The 18,927-nt window shown below is 37.2% G+C and overlaps 3 protein-coding genes and 1 pseudogene across 3 annotated transcripts; 3 read left to right on the top strand and 1 right to left on the bottom strand.

Moving 5' to 3' along the window:
* The first annotated feature begins 352 nt into the window (after positions 1–352).
* LOC128201156 (phospholipid scramblase 2-like) lies at positions 353–1,124 on the top strand (annotated as a pseudogene).
* Positions 1,125–1,371: 247 nt separating this feature from the next.
* Positions 1,372–2,158, bottom strand: LOC113515861 (protein lethal(2)essential for life-like). The gene has a single exon (XM_026900151.3). The coding sequence runs from the start codon at positions 2,047–2,049 to the stop codon at positions 1,468–1,470; it is 582 nt and encodes a 193-aa protein (XP_026755952.1). The 5' UTR covers positions 2,050–2,158; the 3' UTR covers positions 1,372–1,467.
* Positions 2,159–6,850: 4,692 nt separating this feature from the next.
* On the top strand, positions 6,851–9,286 carry LOC113520872 (heat shock protein 83). Its single transcript, XM_026906288.3, has one exon. It carries the CDS (start codon positions 7,014–7,016, stop codon positions 9,162–9,164), a length of 2,151 nt encoding a protein of 716 aa, XP_026762089.2. The 5' UTR covers positions 6,851–7,013; the 3' UTR covers positions 9,165–9,286.
* A 6,136-nt stretch (positions 9,287–15,422) lies between these two features.
* On the top strand, positions 15,423–17,689 carry LOC128201155 (heat shock protein 68-like). Its single transcript, XM_052897180.1, has one exon. The coding sequence runs from the start codon at positions 15,561–15,563 to the stop codon at positions 17,478–17,480; it is 1,920 nt and encodes a 639-aa protein (XP_052753140.1). The 5' UTR covers positions 15,423–15,560; the 3' UTR covers positions 17,481–17,689.
* Positions 17,690–18,927: the final 1,238 nt, after the last annotated feature.

Genomic DNA, 18,927 nt, shown 5'->3' on the forward strand with positions numbered 1-18,927 from the left:
AAAAAAATCTATTATAAGTATACGAACTATTTGGTTTAAATCCAACTTTTTTTTAATACTTAAAAAAAACTAAACGTCAGTTTAGTTTTTTTGTAAACGTCAGTCTGAGTGACATCTGTCAAGATGTCACTCAGACTGATAATAGAAAGGAAAGATCAGTCAACAAATTTTTTGAATTAAACTTCACTCAAAGAAGCATACAGAATGTAAAAAAAATCAAAATAATAAACTATATATACAGGTCAAAATAATAATAATGAAACCGAAAATGGATTCTATACACATAAATTATAAGTAACACTAACCTAAAATGAAAATCCAAAAGAATAACGTAGAAGGACCGGAAACATGAATGTCATGTCCTAACATAGATATAGAATATCCCGGATTATCCTATATTTGCTCATTAAACGAATTGATTGTGGCTGAAAAAGTAGATACCTTGCACGAAATCATAGGCAAAGAGAACACTGGCTATACAATATTAAAGTACAATATTATAGTATTGGAGAAAAGGTGTTTTTAGCTGTTAAAAAGAAACATTTTAGAAGATTCGACGTGAAAATCTTTAATTATTATGGTAACGAAGTGATTCAAATTAAAAAACCTTTTAAACTTTGTCTAAACAGTGTCTTAGTGTGGGCCCCGCTAGGTAATTACGTTGGTTCTGTAAAACAGACGAGTTGCAAAAACTTTCGTGTCAGGAATAGGTGTGGGGAAATCGTTCTGAAGATAAAAGCTAGAGGACTCTTTCATTTCGTCTACGACGTACTGTCAGGGGATGAAGGAACTGGTGTCGTGATGAAATGTCGGATGGTTTTGAACGTTAAAGACTTTGGAGTCTCTTTTCCTGTGAACATGGATGTTGGAGATAAAGCCGTGATGCTTGGGGCGTGCTTTTTGATCGGCTGTTTGAAATATTAATTCAGAGTAAACATGCAATTTTGTTTTATTTGTATTAATTCTGTATTTTGTATGTGCAGTTGTGCAGTCTATAGTTTGTTTATATGCAGAGGGCTTATAAATAACAAGGGCTCTTCGCATTCAATATTTTTTTACACAACTTAGAATGGCAAACAAGCTGACGGCCCACCGAATGGAAAGTGGTAATCGTCGCCTATAAACATGAGCAGTACCATGGATATAACAGAGTATACTGTTTCGCCCATGATACCCCCCATGCGTTGCCATTCCTGAGGACTCAGGTGTTATTCCTCTGTACTCTGTAAATTCATGCCGTATCCCACCCTTCAAACCGAAATACAGCCATGCAAACACAGCTGCTAATTAGGATCCTAGTATGGAATTCTATTTCTCTGTCTGTTTACTAATGTATCAATTAAGTACAATGGCGGGAATAAAACAAAAATATTAAACTTATAATCAATTATTTATTATTAATTAAGTAATACAAAAATCAGTCTCAATGTGGAATGCCTTAACTAATTTCTGAGCTAATTACATATTTTAACGCCTTTTTTTCTTCTGTGGAGATTTTATTTCTTCTTCCGTAGCATTGCCGTTGGCTTCATTCGTCTCGTTATCAACCGCTTTCCTTCTGACTGGTCCTGTATGTGTTATTGGCACTGCCCTTTCATCTTTCACACCTTTTGTTGCTAATGGTGCGATTACTGTTAACACACCATCCGAAGAAAGCCTCGACTCAACGGTCTCCGGGTTACAGCCTTCTGGCAAAGCGTATCTGCGTTTAAACTGTCTCGACACGAAACCGTGGTCATCTTTCTTCTCTTCGTGTTTACCTTCTATAACGACGAATCCATCAGCTGTCTTCACCGATATCTCTTCCGGAGAGAAATGTTGAACGTCCAAGTTGATCTGAAATTTGTCCTTGTCAGACTTGATAGTAGAACCGAGGTCCCTCGCCGCCAAAGCTAAATTTCTCCACGGACGAATGTACTCGCGGATCTGAAGTGTGGGTCTATCTAAAACGTCCGTCAAGAAGTCGTTGGGAGACAAATCCAACCCAAAAAGCTGATCCCGTAGACGTCGCGGGCGAAATTCGTCCAACAAATACGGTAGTAGCGCCATTTTTTTGTTGCGTAGTTGTGTAGTATTAGGTTTTAATTCACTCGAAGATCGCAAGTAAACTTGCACCAACCAAACACGACGTATCAATTTTAAATACTAGTTGCGAGTGGCGCCGCGCATTGCTTTTATCTAAAAAGCAAGTTGAACGAGATACGCCGAGAACTTTCGTGAAACTATAAATCTGCGCCATCTATTAGCGTATAACAACACTACAGAGTTCTAAACGTTTCTGGAATATCCTTTGGTTATTATTGATTTTAAAATATTTAATAATAAGAAATAATTAAAATAATTTTAGATATATTTAAAAAATGAATTATTTATAACAATATTTTATTAAAGATCTCATTATTACTTACGTACTTTATCTAATGACAATGTAACTTTTGAAAACAGGAACATTGTTACAAAGTATGAACAACGAATGCAGTGTACATAATAAAAAAAGAACAATAGTTTTATTAAAATTAGATATTCAGAAACAATGACTGTGTTATTTATCCTTTCCCCCCAAGCAATTGTGCTTTTTTTTTCATGGGTGAAAATGGAATGGTAACCCTACCTGCGCTAACGGGATACGCGGGCGGGGCACCAGTGAAGAATGATAGGTGAGGATGAAGCAGGTCAGTTAGCCCATCGTGACGGATTTAACAAGAATTGTTCACGATGATTTCCAGGGGGAACCACGTGGAGGTCGACCTAATAGGGCATATTGCTAGCAATAGGGCTGTCAAACTCCATTGCTAATAATCCCTTTCCCCCCATGTAGGTGAGGTTGTGCCCATGATACTACTCATGTCTATAGCCGACGGTTACCACTTACCATCAGGTGGGTCGTCAGTTTTTTTGCCCTTGAGGTTTGCCTTTCTAAGTTGATTAAAAAATGCTTATAAACTATCCGCATCCATCATTCTTAGCGCCATTATTACCAAATGGGCAGAAAAGAGGAATAAGTAATAGGAGGATGGACTAGAAACTACTAGAAGTTTCGAGAAACTTTTGAGCGTGCTGTCTGATTCTGGAGAAAGGATTGTAGCGTAGACTTTTCTAGAAAAGATCCCTTGACATTTTTGATTTATTTAAGTAATATATTAAAAACCCTGTACAAAAACAATAATAGATACCTATTTATTTAGTTAATTATGTATAGGTATACTTTATTTAGCTCAGTACATATTTATTTCAAAATAATTATGCCTAATTACTTGGCATGGACGTACATTATCAATATGATTCCTTATCCTTCTTATCCGTCATGATTACCAATCATCAATGTTTGTTAGTTGTAAAATAAAATCATTTTTTTATCCATCCATTCATAAGAAATACCTACCTTAAAAGTTTATAACCTATAAAACACGTGTACACTACGTAGATAAATATTCTATTAAAATAGATATCTAGTTGAATCAGTTTAATATTTAAAATATACATAATAATATTTTAATTTGTTCTTTTATTGTTATTAATGACAAAGGCAAAAACTAAAATTAGAACAATGGACCGAAATGCAACAAAGCAATAGAAATTCAAATAATATGAAACTAGAGGTCGCTTTTTCATTATTTTATATACATATATTTTAAATATTCAGCAGAAATAAATATAAAATTAGGCACTGGTACTAGAAAAACGGTGTCTCTGCTTACCCCGTTCGAGGTTGATAGAAAGAGAGAAATAACTTTTGCGCTATCAAAATGATTAGTACGAAAAACAACATTAGTCATTCACTATGACATTACATATTTCGATGAATTTCCACGGGCTTCTTTTTTTGTTTAATTTTTATTAATTAGTAAATTTTTAATTTTTTTTTCTAGTAATAAAGCTTTGACAGAACCTACTTACATATAGATACTAGTACATTTGCTAATAAATACCAGCTGATCATAATAAAAAGAATGTTCTAGAAATTATAGGTTTTTTTTATAATAATATTTAATAGGGGCCGTTTAATTATTTTCAGTATGGGGGAAGGATTGTTAAAGAGGACTAACTGTCCCATTACTAAAAAAATAATAAATTCTACATGGTTAACCTCTACACGGTCCCCCTAAAAACCATGATGGTATTTCTAAAGGATTAACCGCTACCACGATCCCATAAAAACGTAAATATCTAAATAGGTACCTAGTTGATATGGTTATTAATTTTTCTTACATTTCCGTTACCTTTCTAGGTATAAAATGGGAATTATCATTATTGAATTAAATAAACCCTTATTTCATTTGACTTCTGAGTTGTATAAAAAGGTTGCGATTAATTATCTCGTAATTCAAATGATTTCAACCAACTTTAAAAATGAGGTTTTAAAGATTTTTGATCATGGTCTGGCTTTGTGACTATAATCATATGTCTAATTAATAGCTGATTAGTGGATAAAATATACGAAAAGTTATGAGAATTATACACTTTTGTACAGTAATAGACAACTGTATTATATCCATTAATAATAAATTACTTTTGAAAAATAAATACATGGATTTGTCTAGAACGCTAAAATGCATACCCGGATATAACTAGCGCCATAAGTGGCGAGTAGCAGAACTAAAAACCGGATACGGGAAGAAAGTTCTAGTAGAATAGCAAATTTTTAAAAGAAGTGTTATTTTATGAAAAAAACGTACAAAATTATGTTACTATTTGGATGTTTTTGATATTTACAAATGATTTAAAATAGCATTTATTGCAATTTTAATTCAAATAAGGCATTTTTGATACAAAATAATGGAAGGTTCTGGAATGTTCCAGAATATTCTACGAACGTATGGTGTACGATAGTAGTGACATCTGGTAGCGAGTAGAAACATTAGGCTACTGTTGTTCAGTTTCGTAAACATTTTTATGCTTGTTCTTCCGAATAATATTTTTATAACATAATATGCAAGAGAAAAATTTGTATTCAGCAAATTTTTCTTATTGTATCTTTTGTTGTATCTTAATTGTGATTTGTAATTGATAGGTGTAATAATAAAAGTAATTTTAAGCCGGTACCTATTTTAGAATACACGGATTCATAATATATAATATACCTAATATAAATAAATACTATGTAATAATAATTCTTACTGACGTTATAGACATAGAAATAAGTTTGTTTGTTATATTGGCGCCCTAATGGTTAAATCAATAATCCAAAAGCTAGGTATACACATACTATTTTTTATGAAGAAAGAAATAGGCTACTTCTGTCCGGCTTAATACTTACTTGTAATAAAATATAAAAATGTGTTTTTATTTCCTCTTATTGCCTCAACGGTCGAAACATTCAACATAAAATTTAGTACATTTAAAGATAATTCTATTCTATTTTTAAAAAAATATCCAAATTCGTTAACCTATTTTTCACCTTTTTTCATATTCTTGTATATAGTAGTAATAGGAATAAAACTATTTGGTGCAAGACTATATTTATTAAAAAAAAAGACAGATAAAGCTATAAAAAAAAAGAAAATTATAATACTTTATTTTGATGAAAAATCTTTAATGTGTTAGTAATAGGATTGAAATGAAACTGTGTTAGTAAAAGACAATATTCATTAACTCAGACGTGCTGTTGCAATATAGATAAAATAGAGTGGCTTACCAGACTGATGATGAGAGGTCCAATGGAGGTTGATAAATATTATACACTGGAGTATCGGGTGAACTTTAGGGGATTTTGACGAGGACCAGACAGATATGCCTCGTTCAAGAGGCAGGTAAAATCTCATTACCTAATTTGATTTGATGTGTAATATATTTTGATCTATTTAGTATATTTATGTATACGTATTATTATTTATATTATACATATATGAATATTTATATATTATAATCTTATTTTTATATAAATGATATTTAGAAAATTTGGTATTTTTTTTTTATTCTTTTTTTGTATTTACTGTGTCTGACTTGCGCCATTTATCTTTCTCTCTGTACTTATCCATTATTTATGCCAGGTAGTCTGTAAGAGATTACTTTTAGCGATAAGGCCGCCTTTTGTATATGCACATTCTGTATAAATACTCCTTGTATACATCTCTATTGTGTGCAATAAAGAATTTATTTTTATTATTATACACTTATTATTACACGATTATCGAAACAGAATACTTTATGTTGACACACGCATTTATTCATTTTTATCAATAGTGAAATGGCGGATTATAACAGATAGCCCTACTAACCACTCATAGACTTTTTACTAGTGCTATTCAACATTAATACTATTTGTTTTGCAGTTGTATTATCTCACAAAAGGACATAATATTTAAGTGCCTCTGTAGCAGACTAGACAATCTGACTTTTCTATAATTATCTGTGGAGCTTTTGGCGCTCGCAGATCTATTAGTAAATAATTTAAGATTGTGTCCAAAAAAATCCGACTTCAATTGTAACAACCCCAGTTATTTTTATTTATATTTATAAGACAAAAAAAAATATTCAAATTGATTTTAATTCATCAATTCATATTAGTAGGGAATTATGACGTAAGAAAAATAAAAAAATGCAACCGAAGATTCATTTTTTGTGTAGAATGAGAATCTCCTAGTTTTCGAAGTCGGTTAGTAATAGAAATATTAAAGCATGATAAAGTACTAAACATTAGAAATAGATGTTAACTTATTTTTTTTTAAGTAGACAGTTTTAAAATTATTATATTAATGTATGCCATATAAAAGTGATTAATATAAATTCCTTTATATTATATGATTATAATTTTATCCACTAGTAGTCAACCTCTGAAAATAAGCGGCCAAAATCGCGAAACTTCTATCCATTCATAGATGTCGCTCGGTCTCGGCGTCTATATAAGCAATCTAACCTTACGTGCCGGCGTCAGTTCAAATAAATTGTCATAGAATAAACTGCTATATCGCTGCGATTAAAAACACGTGCTAATAACCCACGCTAGTCATTAAACCAGTGAATAATAAAAGTTCCGTTAAACCAGTATTACATTTAATTGTGAAATAACCAAGATGCCTGAAGAGATGCAGACCCAAGCCGAGGTGGAGACCTTCGCCTTCCAGGCGGAGATCGCCCAGCTCATGTCACTTATCATCAACACATTCTACTCCAACAAAGAGATTTTCCTTCGTGAAATAATTTCCAACTCATCTGACGCATTGGATAAGATCCGTTATGAATCACTCACAGACCCATCAAAATTGGACAGCGGTAAGGAATTGTACATCAAGATCATCCCCAACAAGAGCGAAGGTACGCTGACCATCATTGACACAGGTATTGGCATGACTAAAGCCGATTTAGTCAACAACTTGGGTACCATCGCGAAGTCTGGCACCAAGGCGTTCATGGAGGCACTGCAAGCTGGTGCAGACATCAGCATGATCGGTCAGTTCGGTGTTGGTTTCTACTCGTGCTACTTGGTCGCCGATCGTGTCACTGTCCACTCCAAGCACAATGATGATGAACAGTACATGTGGGAGTCTGCAGCGGGTGGTTCATTCACCGTTCGACCTGACCACGACGAGCCATTGGGGCGTGGCACAAAAATCGTATTGCACATCAAGGAAGACTTGGCAGAATACTTAGAAGAGCACAAGATAAAGGAAATAGTAAAGAAACACTCTCAGTTCATTGGTTACCCAATCAAGCTTGTCGTTGAGAAGGAACGTGAAAAGGAGCTCTCTGATGACGAAGCCGAAGAGGAGAAGAAAGAGGAAGAAGGTGAAGAAGACAAGCCTAAGATCGAGGATGTAGGTGAGGACGATGAGGAGGACAAGAAAGACAAGAAAAAGAAGAAAACTATTAAAGAAAAATACAGCGAGGATGAGGAGTTAAACAAAACTAAACCTATCTGGACAAGAAATGCTGATGACATCACCCAAGAAGAGTATGGTGACTTCTACAAGTCCCTCACCAATGACTGGGAAGATCATCTGGCCGTCAAACACTTCTCTGTGGAGGGTCAGCTCGAGTTCCGTGCTCTCCTCTTCGTGCCACGCAGGGCTCCCTTCGACCTCTTCGAGAATAAGAAACGGAAGAACCACATCAAGCTGTACGTCCGCCGTGTCTTCATCATGGACAACTGCGAGGAACTCATTCCCGAGTACCTCAACTTCATCAGGGGTGTGGTAGACAGCGAGGACTTGCCTCTGAACATTTCCCGTGAGATGCTGCAACAAAACAAAATCCTCAAAGTTATAAGAAAGAATTTAGTAAAGAAATGCCTAGAGCTGTTCGAAGAGTTGGCAGAGGACAAAGAAAATTATAAGAAATTCTATGAACAATTTAGCAAGAACTTGAAACTTGGTATCCATGAAGATTCACAGAACAGGTCAAAACTGGCCGACTTGCTCCGTTACCACACATCTGCATCTGGTGATGAAGCATGCTCTCTAAAGGAGTATGTATCTCGCATGAAGGATAATCAGAAACACATTTACTACATCACTGGTGAGAACCGTGACCAGGTAGCCAACTCATCATTCGTGGAGAGGGTTAAGAAACGAGGCTATGAAGTAGTCTACATGACTGAGCCCATTGATGAATATGTAGTACAACAAATGAGGGAATATGATGGAAAGACCCTTGTTTCTGTTACAAAGGAGGGTCTGGAGCTGCCTGAAGATGAAGAGGAGAAGAAGAAGCGTGAGGAAGACAAAGTTAAGTTTGAAAACCTCTGCAAAGTCATGAAGAACATCTTGGACAACAAAGTTGAGAAAGTGGTTGTTTCCAACCGCCTTGTAGAGTCTCCTTGCTGCATTGTTACGGCCCAGTACGGCTGGACCGCCAACATGGAACGTATCATGAAGGCTCAGGCTCTGAGGGATACTTCCACTATGGGTTACATGGCAGCCAAGAAGCACCTCGAAATTAATCCTGACCATTCCATTGTAGAAACTCTGCGACAGAAAGCTGAGGCTGATAAGAATGACAAGGCAGTGAAAGATCTGGTCATCCTATTATACGAGACTGCTCTCTTGTCTTCTGGCTTCACACTTGATGAGCCTCAGGTCCATGCTTCCCGCATCTACCGCATGATCAAGCTTGGTCTTGGAATTGATGAGGACGAGCCCATCCAGGTTGAGGAGTCTAGCGCTGGTGATGTGCCCCCGCTGGAAGGTGATGCTGATGATGCATCACGCATGGAGGAAGTTGATTAAATCTCTTTACCGCCTATAGATAAGTTGTGTATGTGAAGTTTTGTGCACTGGTGTACAGCCAAAGACTGATTTAGTTCAAAAAATTCCATTATTGAAAATAAATGGTAATGTTAAATAATTTATTTTGGTATTTTCATTTTCCCTGCACTGAATTTGTAGATAGGTAGGAAAATGGACATAATTCTGTGTTCAAATAGTAAATTTAGAAATAATTTAAAAAATTTATTAAAATTACAATAAATAGAGCAAGTAGACGTTATTCAATTAAAAATTAATTACAATGATTAATTGCTTAGGAAAAATTTATATAATACTGTATCCAAATAGTAATTTTAAAAGTTTATTAAAAATAAAATAAATTAACTAGGTATGTTTTCACTTGGAATTAATTGACATATTTCTTTAATATATAAATTTTATAAAATTAGACCTTCATTGATACATATTCTAAAATGTCATTTTAATTTAAATGCAATAATTGTTAATACATTGATCCTGTGTTGACCACCATTCAGTTATTCTTGTCCATTTCTGGACAATATATGTCTTGTCATACGTTAAATTATGAGCTATCTATGGGTTTCCTTCATCCTTCCATCATCATTTCCTATTTACATACAGGGATATTATTTAAAAACCATTCATTGCTTACATTCTTTCTGTAATGTGAATGTATAGTGGCCATAGATCGAGTATAATCTACTTATACTGACAGTCATAATTTAATCTTTGTTTTTAAACGACTACCACCACCATTTGACAGTTTAGAATCTTAGATCATTATGGTCCTGGGACGCCATTTTATTTTACTATTCTTGGAATATCTCTGTTATACCGCTCAAAACAGTGGTATAGTAGCTATTCCCGAATAAAATCGTTAATCTTAGAATTGTAAATAGTAAAACGTAAAATTATTCTCGAATAACCAGCACTTTAATCTAAGAATAAAATTTATTCTCGTTTGGTCGAATCCGCCCTAAGAAAAAGTTCTCAATTTATAATTTTTTATTACCTTAGAACACTGACGTTTATAAACAGATTTAGTAAAATTCTTTTTTTTTTATCTGAAAGGACATACAGATTGGTCTCGTAGAGATTTTATTAAAATTGATTCAGTAATTTAATAAATGGTTATTCCACGATAAAAGTTGGGTTTTATTGTGAAGCAACATTTATTTTGGACTTGGCACAATCATTGAAGGCACAATGCATAACTACAATAATTTAGGGAAAAGTTAAAATGAATATTACTTTTATATCTGATTTCATTAGATCTATACTCTAGAGTTATGGGATATGGCAGTGAATTGACAGGGTACAGAGGAATAACACCTGAGTCCTCAGGAATGGCAACGCATGGGGGGTATCATAGGCGAAACAGTATACTCTGTTATGTCCATGGTACTGTTCATGTCTATAGGCGACGATTACCACTTTCCATCAGATGGGCCGTCAGCTTGTTTGCCATTCTATGTTGCATAAAAAATAGTTTAAACGTACCTACTCCATTTTTAATGTGTTATATAACTATATCTTATCATAATATACCTTGAATTAATAATCAAAGCACATTATTGAATAGTTACTCATATTCGTATAGAGTGGCTATTTATTTGAAAAGGTTTTTTTTATACAACTTAGAATGGCAAACAAGCTGACGGTCCACCTGATGGAAAGTGGTAACCGTCGCCTATAGACATGATCAGTAGCATGTACACAACAGAGTATACCGTTTCGCCCATGATATCCCCTATGCGTTGCCATTCCTGAGGACTCAAGTGTTATTCCTCTGTACCCAGTAAATTTACGCCATATCTCACCCTTAAAACCGAAACACAGCCACGCAAATACAACTGTAACCGTTTTTTTTTTTGTGGAAGACAATTTTTCACCAAAGTATAGTTTGGTTATGATTTTCAACAAACTTAAAAAAGAAGCAGGTCTTTAGTTTGGTTGTTACATTTTTTTTTATCACTTATTCTTAAACCGATTTGAAAAATTCTTTATATAAAAACAGTCAATTTTTATTTTCGTTATTTCAATAATTAAAAGTATCATCATCGTTTCAGCCATTATCCGTCCACTGCTGGATATAGGCCTTCCCCATAGACCGCCATAAGGAACGGTCCTGAACCACCTGCATCCACTGACACCCCGCAATGCATTTCAGGTCGTCACTCCAACTTAGAGTATGTTCTAAAAAAACAATATTAATTGTAGCAAAACCAGTTATTTTGATCCAAAAAAACTAAAGTACTATACCGATTTTGATAAAATTTCTATGAAACCAACCTGTAAGTATAATCTTTCAGATAGAAAAACAATTTTCCAAATCGGTTCACAATTGACTGAATTATGAGGTAATAAACATAAAAAACTAATTAAGGACCTATTTAATTTTGAAATCGGTTGATAGTAAATTCTTTATAAAAATAGATTCGACGCTCGCCTCGACGCTTCCAGTTTTTTCTCCGTCGAGTTTCGTTGCCGCTTCCCGCGCACCGCTCGCGCTGCACTGGCGTCATCTGTGTACTCCGACCGACGACCTACATTGTCTGTCTACGATACTAGCGATCAATAGCACAGACGCCGCCTCTGCAACTTTCCAGTCCTTCTAGAATATTCTATTTATACTTTCATGTCTGGAACATTTATGAATGTAAATAGGCGCTCTGATATTTATCACATTGTTTATGGTACTAAAATAAAAATACAGTGAACGCTCTATATAAGCAACTCATTTGAACCAATTTCAATATAAAAAAAATCTTATTGGGAAAAGTCGCTTATAGGAGAAAAAGGAGTGTAAAAATACATACTGGCTGGAAAATATTTTTACTTATTTCTTTTATATAGAGAGGTTGATTATATAGAATGTTCACTGTGTTGTCTAGTAAATAAATAAATAAATAAATAAATTGTCTATTCAAGTAATCTTCATTATTAGTATTTTTAAAACCAGAGGGAGACTTTGTACAAAAATCTTTTGCTTGGGTACCTCTATCCCATTCGTCTTTCTACCGTAAAGCAGTTGTTTGCATGGCTGTGTTTCGGTTTGAAGGGTGGGATATGGCGTAAATTTACAGAGTACAGAGAAATAACACCTGAGTCCTCTGGAATGGCAACGTATGGGGAGTATCATGGGCGAAACAGTATACTCTGTTATGTCTATTGTACTGCTCATGTCTATAGGCGACGGTTACCACTTTCCATCAGGTGGGCCGTCAGCTTGTTTGCCGTTATAAGTTGTATAAAAAAAAAACACAGCTGTTGCTTTTTGCAAAAAAAGTAAACTCATTACAACAAAAATCATTCATTTATTTTATCATCAGAAATTTAAGCAAGACATAAGCAGTACCATGGACATGACAGAGTATACTGTTACGCCCATGATAGCCCCCGTACGTTGCCATTCCTGAGGACTCAGATGTTATTCCTGTGTACCCTGTAAATTCACTGCCATATCTCACCCTTCAAACCAAAACAGAGCCATGCAAACACAACTGCTTCACGGTAAAACACGAATAGAAGTGCCAAAAAGGACTTTTGTAGAAAGTCTCCCTCGGGTAACGTTATACGATTCTATGTATTTGTAATGTTTACAATGGAAATGTCTCAAAATACCTAGCTCGTTTCGCGCCTAAATATATATTATTCACCTAAATACATACCTACTTACGTGTATGACGCACACACGTCAAGATTTCTTACTACTAGCTAATATTATATATATATATATATTTGTGAGTTTGTTTACCTCTAGGCTAACCACTATAAAATTTGGTATACATTCCGTTTTTCTACCCTGAAACAGCTGAATTTTTTTAATGGATGATAATGGAATGGTAACCCCTCCTGCGGGGGGAAAGGGATTGTTAATAATGGAGACTAAGAATCCCATTGCTAGCAATATACCCAACCAGGTCGACCTCCTCGCGGTTCTCCCTGAAAACTATCATAGTTAATTCCTGATGAATTCATCATGATGGGCTAACTAGCCTGTTTTCATCCTCATCGTTCACCCTTCACTGGTGCCCCGCCAGCGTATCCAATCAGGCAGGGGTTACCATTTCATTTTCACGTATAAAAAAAAACCCTCCTGCACTAACGGTATACGCTGGCGAGGCACTAGTGAGGGATGATAGGTGAGAATGGAAAGGCAGGTCAGTTAGCCCATCGCGACGAATTCAACAAGAATTGTTCACAATGGTTTCCAGGGGAAACCACGTGGAGGTCGACCTAATAGGGCATATTGCTAGCAATGAGGCTGTCAAACTCTATTGCAAACAATCCCTGTTCCCCCAGTTTAAAGGGTAGGTATCATGAGCGAAACAGTATACTGTGTTATGTCCATGGTACTTTTTTTTAATAGGTGAAAATAGAATGGTAAACCCGCCTGCGCTATCGGTATACGCTGGTGGGACACCAGTGAAGGATGATAGGTGACAATGAAAGTAGGTCAGTTAGCCCATCATGACCAATTCCACTAGAATTAACCACAATGGTTTCCAGGGGGAACCGCGTGGACGTCGACCTCATATTGCTAGCAATGGGCCCTGAGAACCTATTACTAATAATCCCTTTCCCCTCAGTTACACAGGTTATTCTGCCTGAAAAAGCCTGTCTTTCAATAATAATAATTGGTAAGTACATATTTACAAAAAGATGTAAATACCTACCTAGCGTAGGTAGCATAGATACTTATCTATGCTACAATTAATAAAAAAACATTTATTTTTAGCATTAAATCTGGTTTCATCATCCATTATAAAAAAACTATAGTAGTTCAAAGAATATGGAATACCTATTATGGGCAGGAAGGTAGGGTAGAAAATTCTAGTACCTACCTACCACCTACCTGCTATTGATTCATTCATTCAAAACAGCTGCCGTGACCGTGACACGGTCAAAACATTCTCTATCTCTTTTTAGCTTCGCAGCTGCGCGCTCGCGCCATTGTGACGCGCCAATGCGATGACTTCCAGATATTTCTCCCACATATTACTACAACAAGGTAGTGATTTTTCCCCAAAAAATTGAGAATATATCGATTAATATAATGTAAAAAATATAAATGTCTACTAAATGTAAATGTTTAATGTTTTTAGCATATAAAAAAAGGTCAGTTTAATAAAAAACATACAGTTTTGTAGCCATAAATTTTATCTATATTTATAATAAATCTGTAGAGAGGTCAATTCTGTACATGAAATATATTTCCAAAATAACTATCAGCGGGTGATTAGTGATCGATACTGATGCCAAAAATGCAATCAGTAAAATTTTTGTCTGTCTGTATGTATGTTTGTTATAGAAACAAAAACTACTCGACGGATTTTAACGAAACTTGGTACAATTATTCTTCATACTCCTGGGCAGGTTATAGTATACTTTTCATCACGCTACGATCAATAGGAGCAGAGCAGTGAAAGGAAATGTAACTGTTACATCAAAAGTACTGAACCTTGAGGAAGGACATAGGCTATTTATTTTACAAAAAACGAACGGAAACGCGGACAAAGTCGCGGGCAATAGCTAGTATACTTATAACTTTATTTATAATTTTTTTTTTTATTTTCCTTATTGTATCCTGGGTCCTGCTAACAATTCCCGGTCAGGCTAACTAAGTAAACGAACTTTCTGGATTAATTCGTATCAGGGTTTTTAAGGCTCTGCTCTCAAATGTCCATTACTTTGTTCCTATAATCAGGATATACACACAAAAAATAATTACCTTAAAAAGAAAAATTATAATTAATACCCGAATATGATTCGGGTTCCTGTCATAATAATTTATTTACTTGAGCAATATTTATTAATAATAAAATATAATGTAAATTGATGTTATAATAAGGATAGATTTGATTTTTTGTTTATAATGATAAACTCAAATCTACTTGATCAAATGTTATAAATGAAAAACTAAGCAAGTAACATGCATTGTTTTTAATTTAAAATAAAATCGTTTGAAACAGCAGCCTGCTGCAATTAATATATTATTGAAATTTAAAGCTGACTACAGACAATTTCAAACAGTCATATGGTTCTTATGTTTTCAGTTATATTCCCTTAAAAACGGGTGTTTTTCCACGTTGGTCACCCCTGACGTAAAATGTTATTTCTAGAGCTTTGTGCTTATTGGCCGACGACTCGACACTTCGAGAACTTTCGTTACGTTTCTCGTTTCCTATTGGCTGTCTCGCGAGAGCTATGGACTTTTCTAGATTCCTATTCGTTTACTATATAAGAGTCGTCAATGGCGCGGGAACTCAGTATTATTTGAAACAAGCAACTAGTTATACGAAGTGAAGAAGAGTTCGGTGCAGACCGAAGCGATTTATTATTAAACAAGAGATATTTGAGATTATAGTGAACGTTAAATAATCGTAAAACAAAATGCCAGCTATTGGAATAGATCTCGGTACTACATATTCCTGCGTCGGTGTGTGGCAACATGGCAACGTGGAGATCATCGCGAACGACCAGGGCAACCGTACCACACCATCCTACGTCGCCTTCACGGACACGGAGCGGCTGATCGGTGACGCGGCCAAGAACCAGGTCGCTCTCAACCCTAACAACACGGTGTTCGACGCTAAGAGATTGATCGGCCGCAAATTCGACGACCCCAAGATACAACAGGATATGAAGCACTGGCCCTTCAAAGTGATCAGTGACAGCGGCAAGCCCAAGATCCAGGTGGAGTTCAAGGGCGAGACGAAGAGGTTCGCCCCGGAGGAGATCAGCAGCATGGTGCTTACTAAGATGAAGGAGACGGCCGAGGCATACCTGGGCACCACAGTCCGTGACGCCGTGATCACAGTGCCGGCCTACTTTAACGACTCTCAGCGGCAAGCCACCAAGGACGCCGGAGCCATCGCCGGCCTGAACGTGCTTCGCATCATCAACGAGCCCACGGCCGCCGCACTCGCGTACGGCCTCGACAAGAACCTGAAAGGCGAACGGAACGTTCTCATATTCGACCTGGGCGGCGGCACGTTCGACGTATCCATCCTCACCATCGACGAGGGCTCCCTGTTCGAGGTGAAGTCGACGGCGGGCGATACACATCTCGGCGGCGAAGACTTCGACAACAGACTAGTGAACCATCTCGCGGACGAGTTCAAACGCAAGTACAAGAAGGATATGCGGATGAACCCACGCGCACTGCGCCGCCTCCGCACCGCCGCCGAGCGCGCCAAGCGCACGCTGTCCTCCAGCACCGAGGCCACCATCGAGATCGACGCGCTCTACGAGGGCATCGACTTCTACACACGCGTGTCTCGAGCCCGCTTCGAAGAGCTCAACTCTGACCTATTCCGCGGCACCCTCGATCCCGTGGAGAAAGCACTGAAGGATGCTAAACTCGACAAAAGCCAGATCCACGATGTCGTTCTCGTCGGCGGCTCTACCAGGATTCCCAAAGTGCAGAATTTGCTGCAGAACTTCTTCTGCGGCAAGCAGCTCAACTTCTCCATCAACCCAGACGAGGCAGTTGCGTACGGTGCTGCCGTTCAAGCTGCTATATTGAGCGGCGAGACCGACTCCAAGATCCAGGACGTGCTGCTAGTGGACGTGGCTCCTCTATCGCTCGGCATCGAGACCGCCGGCGGCGTGATGACGAAGATCATCGAGCGCAACTGCAAAATCCCATGCAAACAGTCTCAGACATTCACCACATATTCCGACAATCAGCCCGCCGTCACGATCCAAGTGTTCGAGGGAGAGCGCGCGATGACCAAGGACAACAACCGTCTGGGCACCTTCGACCTGACGGGCATTCCGCCGGCGCCACGAGGTGTGCCCAAGATTGACGTGACATTCGACCTGGACGCCAACGGCATCCTGAACGTATCCGCCAAGGAGAACAGCACCGGACGCAGCAAGAACATAGTGATCAAGAACGACAAAGGACGTCTGTCGCAGGCGGAGATCGACCGCATGCTCGCGGAGGCGGAGCGGTACAAGGAGGAGGACGAGAAGCAGCGGCGACGCGTGGCGGCGCGCAACCAGCTCGAGTCGTACGTGTTCAGCGTGAAGCAGGCGCTGGACGAGGCCGGCGACAAGCTGAGCGAGCAGGACAAGAGCACCGCGCGCAGCCAGTGCGACGAGGCGCTGCGCTGGCTCGACAACAACACGCTGGCCGAGCAGGAGGAGTACGAGCACAAGCTGAAGGAGGTGCAGCGCGCGTGCTCGCCCATCATGAGCAAGATGCACGGCGCGGGGGCGGGGGCGGGGGCGGGGGCGGGCGGCATGCCCGGCGGCAACCAGTACCAGCCGAGGAGCGACGGCCCCACCGTGGAGGAGGTGGACTGAACTGTGAAACGGACAATCTCAAACCCCTAGTCCCTAGTGTACCTTAATTTGTTTTGTTCAAATGTGATATTAATATTAAGACTGATTCCTATTTATTGACACTACAGCAGATGATCATCTTCTTGGATAAGTAAAAAATAAGTAAAATAATTTTAAAATAATTGTAATAAGTAATTTTAAAAATAAATAAATAAATAATAAATTAATTATATTTTTGTTTTATTCATTACAACCAGTATAAATCTATAAAAATAATTAGGTGGACAAGGTTAGCAGTTAGTTCCTAAACTAATTAAGTAATGAACATTCTAAGAATCTATAATCCCAAATTCAACGGCTTAATGGTATAATATAATGGTATCTTAATTATATAATATTATTAGTTTTCTATATATCAGGTTAATTTATTATGAACTGAAACATCTCTATTTTCTGTGAAATTTATGTCTTAATCACAACCTTTTGAAGGACAATATTAGGTACTTTTTTGTCCACATAACCCTCTCAAGGCAAACATTAAGATACTTAAAGTATCTAAACTTGCATATCCCGTTTAGTTATACAATACAAACTATTGAAATATAGTAGTTATTTTATACACACGTCAATGCCGTTTCATTTAAATCTGTTTAGCAAACATCTAAAGATCTATTAATGGGCTATGATGCAAAACTAGGTGTATTTATATCTTAGGTTGGTATAAACAACGTTTATTATCACATAATTGTACCACATCACAGACATTTTCAATAAATAAAGAATTTAAAAGACAATATTTTTCGAAGATATAAATAGCATTGCTGAGGTAGCGCCATCTAGTAATGATATGAATGATTATAAGAACAATGCTTTTTGGATGACGATATTTGGCGATAGCAGGCGTTACAGGGGGGAAAGGGATTGTTAGCAATAGAGTTTGACAACCCCATTGCTAGCAATATGCCCTATTAGGTCAACCTCCACTTGGTTCCCCCTGGAAACCATCGTGAATAATTCTTGTTGAATTCCTCACAATGGGCCAACTGACCTGCTTCATCCTCACCTATCATTCTTCACTGGTGCTCCGCCAGCGTATCCCGATAGCGCAGGCGGGGTTACCATTCCATTATCGCCCATTAAGAAAAAAAAAAGTAGGCGTTACAGACGGTGAGACTGTTCCCTAGCGGCAAGTGTAGGAACTATTAGGAAATTCATACTTTGTTTTTATTTTGTATCAAGTTTTTTGTTCTCTTTTAAAAATATTAACATTCAATTTAAGCTAAAAATAAAAGAAATGCAGTACGAATATATAACTTCAACAGCGACTCCTTTCGTTAGTTTGATTTCCTTTATCTTATTTGTTGAACAATGCTAATAGAATAATCACCATCGTCATATCAGCCTTTACCTGTTCACTGCTGAACAGAAACCTCTTCCTTGAGAGTTTTGGCAGTAGTTGCCACGCTTG

This window comes from Galleria mellonella, unplaced genomic scaffold (assembly GCF_026898425.1).
Source record: "Galleria mellonella isolate WM207_F2 unplaced genomic scaffold, CSIRO_AGI_GalMel_v1 utg352, whole genome shotgun sequence".
Taxonomy (NCBI): domain Eukaryota; kingdom Metazoa; phylum Arthropoda; class Insecta; order Lepidoptera; family Pyralidae; genus Galleria; species Galleria mellonella.

What these genes read in the sequence shown, in the direction of transcription:
- LOC128201155 (XM_052897180.1), top strand. Translation starts at nt 15,561, where the DNA reads ATGCCAGCTATTGGAATAGATCTCGGTACTACATATTCCTGCGTCGGT.
- LOC113520872 (XM_026906288.3), top strand. Translation starts at nt 7,014, where the DNA reads ATGCCTGAAGAGATGCAGACCCAAGCCGAGGTGGAGACCTTCGCCTTC.
- LOC113515861 (XM_026900151.3), bottom strand. Translation starts at nt 2,049, where the DNA reads ATGGCGCTACTACCGTATTTGTTGGACGAATTTCGCCCGCGACGTCTA.